Here is a 9,014-nt window from a genome sequence, read left to right as displayed (position 1 = left end):
AAATATGCATTTAAAAAGTTGCCAGCGTTGTTCTCACCATATCTATTGCTGCACACCAAAGATGCACTGCTCTTAAACAGGCCTAAGCGTACAATTAGCAGTGAAGAAGGCTGGAAAAGCACAGATCTCTTGGACAATGAGTGTCTCTGCGATTGATTGTGCATCTGCATTGAAACCAGATGTACAGTAATATTTATACTAAAAGCAGGGGATTCTGTGAGAGGGATGTTGTGTACGAAAGACAGCAGGGCACTGAAATCCAACATGCAAGTGCCTACTGTAACACAATAATGTAAATGCAACACCTGTGGAAACCAAAAAACAAAACTTGGTGCTCAAACGGCTGCATGGAGGAAACGGAAGTATGCTTGGAGAGGAAACATGCGTGAGCATTGTCATGTCATTGTTTAGGGAGACTGTGAATTGGCATGTATTTGACTGACACTCACACACGCACAGGACAGATCCAAATGAATAGGACAGCCTCGGCACAGTAAAGGCTGCTGTTTATTTTGTGTCTAGCAGTGCTATTTTTTTTTTTCAGGACACCTAATTAAACATGCCTAAGGCCACTAGATGCGCAGTGCACGCGCGCACACACACACTTTGGCAACATTTCAATTCTTCTCTCAAGCGGTGAAAAGGGAGCGAAGAAGGGCTGGCTGACAAACCACACTCACAGAAACACAAAACACTGCAATTACTAAATACATACTTTATTGTAAAAACAGTTGTACCCTTTCTCCCAAAGGTATGGTCAGCAACTTATGGCAGTTGTTGATGTATAGAAGAGCAAATGACTCCGCATTCCCCAAAATGTTATCATGTGATCACATATTTTTCATTAATTAGGATATAGTCATGAATTACCAATAAACTATGAAAAACACTTTTATAAAGACAATGATTATGTAAAACAAAGTTTTGTTCTATCTTTCTGGCACATGTGGGGACAAATATGCTTTTTAATCAATATGTATTTTTCAGTTAGGGTGGGCGACAATCATTTCAGACATGACACACATCAACATGTCTCTCTGTGCTCTTTCCTTCAAAACATTTCATTTTTGTCACAATCACTCAAGGGTTTAAGTGTTTTGAGTCAGTTCCAGTGCAAAACTGTGCAATTTGGTTAACTGAGGAGCTGGCTTCCCTTTAGAGAGTCTTATATGTCCTCAGTGTTGTACTCCATGTTGAAAATGTTTTTGTGGGGCTCTGAAGCATCGCTTTACAAGATCCCACAAGGCATTGATCCCCTTTTAAAACACAGTTCCAGTTTCTTGCTGCAGATAGTGTCATATCAGTTAACCAGTGGTATACTGGTAGACAGACGGGATACAGCAACTCCCTCATTTGTCGTTAAATCATGTCAGCTGTCTGTAAGGCTGATTGGAGGTCAAACCCTGTATACACATCCTTGGCTGGACGTCGGGAGTGATGTGGCCCTGAGCTCAGGCACATGCTTCAGCATATCCCCTGAGAAATGTAGGCCGACACTCCACTTGAAGTGGCAGACTGAAGCAGCCTCCCTGTGCAAGACTTCCGCAATACTTGCAGGTGCCTCCTACACGTTTTGTGAGAGAAATCTGACTTTCTTTCCTGTCAGCAGCCAGCCTTTGAGGTCCTTGATAGAGGGAAGCGTAATTTTATCTTTGTTTTTACTGTAAACATTCAGAAAGATGCCAAAGAGCACCAGAAGGCCACCCCAGACGTACCTGGTGAGAAAAAGACGAAAAGGTTAGCTATTGTGAAGCCAATCGCAACTAATGTGAGAGGTGGATATACACTATAAAGAAGGGCGAAGGTTCAACAGGATGCTAATGTTATTTCTAGACATTTCTTACTTAAAGACACCCAGTGGAGGTTGTGACAACATTTGCCACTGTTTATTGCATGATCATGCAGGTGACATGACAGACAATCCTGCCCACTGTTTCACACTGTTCCACTCACATGCAGGTAGAGTTAAAGTTGCAAGAAATGCAGCGATGTGCCGAAGGCAGTGAAGAAGTAAACTTCTAGCAAACAAAGATGCAAAAGCTTATCCAAATGTTATATGAAAAGAGAAGTTTATTTGTTAGACCTCAAGGACTCCGAGTCTGTTTTAATGAGCAACACTAAGCAAAACTTTGTGTAACAGAAAATTCCACAGGGCACCTTTAAAAATGATACAACATAACATTTGTTTTTTGACGGTTCAACTGGAGAGTATTTTTATTTAAATCATGCAGTTTCCTGAGCAGTTAAATATCTTATACAGGGCTTAGCATCATATTTTCATATAGTTTCAGCACGCCACACAATTGTATAGTAATTGACAAGGTTAGTACTCATGAATTTGGTTAGTGAAGTCAATTTGGTGTCTGTTAAATCATGTATTAACTGAAAACATATATATACTAATACCAGAATCTTTTGGTTTAAAAACTGCAAACATAAAATTTACTGTGAGTCAAGTCATGGTGGAGGGCACACACCACTGGAGGGAGAATGAAGTTGGCCATGATGATACACCAAAGTTTTTTGTATCAAGAGACATACACAATGCCATGTCGAAAGTAATGATGGAGAAGCAGAGCAGGAGAGGTATGCAGAAAATGAGACTGTTTGACAGCAGAGAGGAATCAGAGGGCAAGTTAGAGGGTGAGCAACAGAGTGAAGGACAACGAGTAGGAGCAGTGGACCAGTCAAGGTCTGAAAATGGACTGAGGACATGAAAATCAGGGGCAGGGGAGCCAAATCAAGTTTTTTTCTAGACAAAAGAGAGGTCAGTGGTCACACTGTAGATTTACTTCAAGCTGGGAGGAAACTGTTTAAAGTCAAAAGGTCACAATACTTACTGAAAAGTGAAAGGTTTGGAGAAGAACATGAAGGAAAGTATGATAGTCATGGCCTTTCTCCCGGTGGTCACTGCAAAGGAATCCAAACATTCACGTTACCATCAGTGCCAGGACTTCTGTTTTGTAATTACAAATAAGAAGCGAAAGCTCAACACATGACCTGGGCTAAATTTAAGATTTCACCAAATATTTCAAATATGACACTAACAATAGTATTATTACAGAAATATTTTTAAAATTCGACCGGGTATTCTCTTAAGAGACGAGATGATTGGAAAAACTCTGACCTGTCACAGCAACCAGGGCACCAAAGAGTTTGATTAAGGCCAGCACGAAGGAGATTCCAAAATAACCCGTTAGAGAGAAGAAGAATGCATAACCGTATGTCTTCACAGGATGCTGGAAGGAAGGAGAGATGACAGGAAAAAAAAATTGATATGAAAACTTTCTAATTACAGAACACTTGCAGTAACCAAATACAGTGTGCACTGTAAGTCCTTAAGTTGCCTTATGAATATATACAGTCTAAATTGAAAACCAGCAGCCTGTCACAACTCAAGAGGTCATGAAGGATCACAAGTTTATTATTATACTGCAGATAATAACAGATTCATTTGCATATGTTATACAGAAAATGTCACTCTTGCATTGTTTTTGCAACTGAAAGTTGAATATACGTACAGTAAACAATGTCTCCCACATTCACTGCAAAGAATGTGTTCTCATATTGTCTTAAGGTGTATTCACCTCTGAGCAGAATGCTACTGCTGGCCCCAGTCCACCCACACAGAGCAGGCCTGTCAGGATGTACACAAACCCAATGGAGTATGAGTACAGCACCTGTCAACACAACACCAGGAGACCAGTCAGTGACATCGCGCACAGAGTTATTACGATTATCATATTCCTTACAGTCAAAACACAGGACATAAAAGTCTAATGACACAAACAAGAAGAGTCGCATATTCTGTATTTACCTCAAATGTGCAAACAGATCAGAGAGTTGCCTTTAGACTTCTAAACTTTATTATGTACAAGAATATAGACTTGTTTTCAGTTAGATTAGCTGCTTACCATTTCAGAATTGGAGCCATTGTGGAGTTTCATGGCTTTCTCCTGCACGTTCCCAATTGCAGCATCTGCACACAGCGCCAGGGAGATGAGGAGGACACCTGTACATGAACATAAACCAACACATAGGCAGACCAAATATATTAGCAGAAGGAACACATATTAATTTTTGAGCATGAGCAAAATAAGCTATACTTCAAAGGAAAAAAGGCGGAGAATATGTGACAGACGTGACCAGCTAGACGCACTGTGAAACTGAAGATATGCTGCATGTATTTCAGAATGTCCACAAATAAGTTTTCCTATTGTGTTTGTTATTTTTGACAGCATAAAATTAACTGTACACGATAACAGATCTTACAAATATGCCATGTTTTAAATGTTCACAAATCGACCCTAAATCCTGGTATTAGTCTTTTCATAAATCACCTCCACGAAATGTCGCCTCTCTGCATAACAATAATCAATGAGAACTCAGTGACTGCAGACTTCCATGTTTGTTTTGATGACACCAGCTGTTTAATTGATACTGCAGCTTCCTCCAGTTTCTCTCCCAGACAGGTAGTGAGTACAGTACTGATGCAAAACTACACTACCACTTTTACACTTGCTGTACCACAGCAATAAAATTAAGGTCATTGTGTGAAAACCACTGAAGCCTGCAGTTGGACTGCTAAGGACTTACCTGTCACATTGAAGTTGGGGGCCACTTTGCTGTCAGCTAGGGTAAACCAGATGAGTCCCAGACTCATGCAGAGAGCAGCAGACACATCAGCCACATTGTAGCGTTTACCTGGAACACAAACACAAAGCAATGAATTACTGAATGTCTTATCTGTAAGTATTTTATTTTCTTTCTTTATTTATTTTACAGACACAAAACTAAGGGAAAAGTTTTAGAAACTAAAACAGCAAGAAATCTAAACTAAAATGCATGGTACTTGCAAAACTTTGAAAGCCTTTTACAACATCACAAATTCAGTAAACCAAACTGAGACACAGGGAGAATATTTTCCCTCAAGCGCAGCTTACAAAGAAATCTTTGAAAGATGACCCACCTTTAATAAATAGAAAAAGTTGACATTGGACTCAGAAAAGACTTAACTATTGAAAGTATTGTGCAACGGGTATTCTTCTCAATTCAAAGTTTCTGAGGTTGTGCATGTAACAATGCACAAAAAAAAAAAAAAAACCTGCGTGAAAGGGAAGAAGTGGGGGAAAAAAAAACAACAGGATGAAGGAGTTTTCCAACAACAGGCTGACGGATGGATGCCTTGAGGTTGACAAGGGGACGCAGCATCAGGTTGGCTGTGGTCGACTTTGATTCCCTGATTCACCCTTTGAAGGGCCTCACATCAGATGCAACCCCACACCCCTGCCTCTCTCCCTCCATCCATCCATCCCTCTCTCCCACTTTCTTTCCTCTTTGCATTCTAAGTGAACAAATTCTGTTTTCCACTCGACCCCTTGAGGGACCGAGGTCCTCACATCTATCCATCTAGAGAGAGACGCAGGAAGGGAAAAAAAAAGCAAAAAGCGCACAAAACCCGTCTGACGTTCAGGACACAGAACCTTGAGAAGGCCAGCGTGAGGATGAAAGGGCAGACAGAACTAAGAGCAGGGAGAATCTGTGAGTACCGCCGACTGGGCTCTGACAGCCGAAAACAACAAAAGTGGATAAAAAGAATGTACTGAAGGTTGAAAGGTGGCCATTGCTTCAAAGGAGACGTGTGATGACTGAAATGAGGTGGAAAATGTGCCATCTCTGAAACCTACCTGTCTTGACTGACTATGGTTGAACTGTTATATGTTCAATAAGGAAAATGTTTTTTTTCCCTTTAAGCAAGGATACAACATTCACTTTCACTATCCTCTAAATAAATTTGCAAATTGCTGAGTTTACTTTAGATGTTTTTCTTTCTGAGAAACAAAAAACAAACAAACAAAAAACCAGACATTTAGCGCTCAATCCCTACAGTGCTCCAGACTAACTTTTCCACTTTTCTACTTCCACCAACTTTCTGAGTTGGACGCACCAGCCCATGATTTGTTTGCAACACACACTGTGCTATTTGTGGAAAAAAAAAAGAAAAAAAGATATAGACTGCTACATCTTTGCAAGACAGTAACGGGTGAATGGATCGTTTCAAACATGGAAAAAGTTTTACTTTCACCACAGTCGCTAGCAGAGTATTCACCTGTGCAGTCCACAGAAACACCAAAACACGTTAATGATCATCATGCACCCGCACAAATGTGATCACTTGAAATTTTAACAAGCACACTAACACAAAATTATCACATGTGCCCATTTTGGTCGCATTCTAGAGCCCTGCCTTACATTTTTGACCAGGCAGATATAGGCTAAATGTATGTATGTATGTAAGTGTAATTTGTCCAAAAAATGGAAACTCAACAAATCACAACTAAACCTCTACCTGGGGTTATTCCAGAAATGAGTAAAACCAGACTTGAGAATCCTGACTTCAGCTCACCACAACTGTTGATTTCAAAAGCTATTAAAAGTTAACATGATCAAAGCAACTAAGCAACAAAAAGCAGAATAACTTCACACCACATAGCTGAGACGTCAAACATGGATCAACTCATTTCATATAGTAGTAACGACGGAGATTTTGCGCATAAAAAAAACAAAGTCACTAGTTTTTCGTACATGGTGCAGTCTGTACAAATATATACAGATAAAGAGCTGACCTTGTATAAACACTCCTCCAATCATGACTGGGATGAGTTTACAACACTTGAAGATGACCTGTGTAGGGTAGTTCAAGTAGCCCAGTGAGGTATTGGACAGGCCCATAGTGCCCACTGTTAGAAAGGCTATGATCATATAGGTCTTCCCTGGTATCCTGGAGGAGAGGGAAATATAAATCAAATCATCACCTACAAAATTTAGTTAGTGTTACAAATGAGTGACAGTGATGAAGCCGAGCATGTAACGCAAGTACAGTCAGTCATCTAGGAGCACGAAATCATCTGTAGCTGTACCTCCTGCGTTTGTCCTGTGTGAGCTGAAGCTCTACTAGTCCGAACATGGAGTAGAAGCCAAACTGGATCAGAGTGAGGTACCAACCAAAAGGCTTGAATCCTTCCACGGAAAATATCAACTCCTACATAGAGGGACAGATATACAAAGAAAAACCCGCTTTAACAGCTATCTCTTTAGGTTTATTTCTCATTGTTGTCTTACATTTCCACCTATTGAGAGAATCAAACTGCAACAAGTTTAAAATAGTTACTTCAGGATATTTTACTGCCAATGTGTGTATTTCAGTGTATTTTTTTTTCTCCTCTCTTACCTGCAAGTACCCATAGACAAGGTAAAAGAGGAAGACTCCAGCCACACAGATGAAGAACTGTGTGGGTGCACTGAAGCTGCTCAGGTTGATTCCCAGAACCCTTAGCTCCTCCACAGACTTAATGTGGGGCGACATCACCTCTGTAGACGAGGGGATGGAGATGGAGATGTGCTTCCGTGAACTGTTGTAGCCCACCAGACCATATTTGGCACTCATTGTGTCTGTGGCTGCTGGAAGCTGTGGGGAAACAAAAAGAGATTTAGGCAATGATCATAAAGATGATGATGATTTGACATAACAAAATGGATAATTTGAAAATAAAAGACTGAGGAGACAAACTTAAACTGGAACAAAGCTTTCATCACTATGTCATGTAAGAGATCTACATAAAATAGTGACCATTCAGTGTCATTTTTATGACGACAGTAAAACAAAAGTATGACCAACTTGTTAAACCCAAAGAATCATGCTGAAAATAGATGAGGTAAAATCTGTCAAATTTCTCAAATCCTTATGAATGACATCGACTAATTTTGATGCATTGCTGACATTTCAGCCACAACATAGGGGCTGCAGTCACTTTTTGGCAAGTAGAAAACACCACCATTAAATGACTTAAATTGGCTCTATAAAGCCATTTTGAAGGGTAAAAACAACTGCCGTAGTTAAAAATGAGGGCAAAGAGCAGGTAAAATAGTACAAAGGCATAAAAATAATCCCTTACACGGACGACAAACAGTTTTTGGCAGACGATCAGTATTTGGCACAACACCGGTAACATTAGCTAGCCTATGTAGCAGCCGGTTTCTAACGATTGAAGTAGGAGCTGAGAGTAGATTAGGCAGCTTGGATTAGGCATCCAAAACGCAGCAGTAATCCCAACAATCAATGTCATCTTATTACACCATTAGTATTAGCGATATATGTTGTGCACGGCATGTTTTTTTCTCAGCCAACCTACTAAGCTACATTAGCAATACTGTTACCTTCAACGACACTTCCGTGTTTCTTTACGTCTGCTTATCCTCTTTTCCAGAGGCAAAGCCGGTGAATATCATTCCCCTGGACGTGCCGGCTTCATCTTTCGTACGCTCCACACCCTTTCATGTCTTTACTTTGCGGTGACAGGCAGCCAAAGCGCGTTGAGCAGCGTGTTAGCCTGCTAAAAGCTAGCCGCACTTTGCTGCAATGGCAGAAGCGGCCAACAGCTTCCGGTCGCCGCGACCTCTAAACTGTGTTCCTATTGGCTGATGGGAGCCACCGCAGCAGGTGAGCGTTTCATCGTGTTGTGCGCGCGAAAACACGCACGTTCAGTTTGCATGATGTAGAAAACATGCTAGTCCGTGTTGGGTAAAGCCAGGAACAGAAGAAGTGAATTAGTCTGGCTCAAGAGAAAACCGAGCAGGCTGTGTGTGTAGAAGAGTCCACGTGGAGTTGGTGAGTTTGCTGCCTGCTGTTTCCACCTCCGTCACCTCAAACAAACACGGGTTGTTCCGGCTAATCCGGTTTTAGTGACACAGTTCCTAATGTGACACGTTTCCAAATTAAATATTCATGTCCTAATCATACTAATATTCAAAATGGACCATTTAATGAACCCTCAAATTTAACATATGAAGGCAGACTTCACAGCACCTTGCAAACAACCTCAATTTGTAGAATGTATTTTAAAGTAATTTTGAGGTACTTCATTATTGTAATATGCTACACTAAAAAGGGTAACATTTATAAGAGTAATTTTTTTAGAACAGTTTGCTGAAAATTTACAGATTTTCGCTGTTAG

At 40.5% G+C, this 9,014-nt stretch overlaps 1 protein-coding gene across 1 annotated transcript; it reads right to left on the bottom strand.

Moving 5' to 3' along the window:
- Positions 1–700: 700 nt before the first annotated feature.
- Positions 701–8,415, bottom strand: slc35b3 (solute carrier family 35 member B3). The gene is made up of 10 exons (XM_008277949.1): positions 8,218–8,415; positions 7,232–7,468; positions 6,921–7,042; positions 6,627–6,781; positions 4,597–4,704; positions 3,915–4,012; positions 3,588–3,680; positions 3,128–3,239; positions 2,841–2,910; positions 701–1,715 (listed from the first exon to the last, which is right to left on the bottom strand). The coding sequence occupies exons 2-10, from the start codon at positions 7,445–7,447 to the stop codon at positions 1,565–1,567; spliced, it is 1,125 nt and encodes a 374-aa protein (XP_008276171.1). The 5' UTR covers positions 7,448–7,468; positions 8,218–8,415; the 3' UTR covers positions 701–1,564.
- Between the last annotated feature and the right edge of the window lie 599 nt (positions 8,416–9,014).

Source organism: Stegastes partitus, unplaced genomic scaffold, assembly GCF_000690725.1.
Source record: "Stegastes partitus isolate 25-593 unplaced genomic scaffold, Stegastes_partitus-1.0.2 Scaffold111, whole genome shotgun sequence".
NCBI lineage: Eukaryota > Metazoa > Chordata > Actinopteri > Pomacentridae > Stegastes > Stegastes partitus.
The sequence above is the reverse complement of the archived record's forward strand: the minus strand, read 5'-3'. Positions and strand labels throughout refer to the sequence as shown.

What these genes read in the sequence shown, in the direction of transcription:
- slc35b3 (XM_008277949.1), bottom strand. Translation starts at nt 7,447, where the DNA reads ATGAGTGCCAAATATGGTCTGGTGGGCTACAACAGTTCACGGAAGCAC. An exon ending in ACACAGGACAAACGCAGGAG is followed by an intron (nt 6,782 to 6,920) that starts GTACAGCTACAG and finishes CCTCTCCTCCAG; the next exon opens with GATACCAGGGAAGACCTATA. An exon ending in TGCCCTGGTTGCTGTGACAG is followed by an intron (nt 2,911 to 3,127) that starts GTCAGAGTTTTT and finishes ATTCCTTTGCAG; the next exon opens with TGACCACCGGGAGAAAGGCC.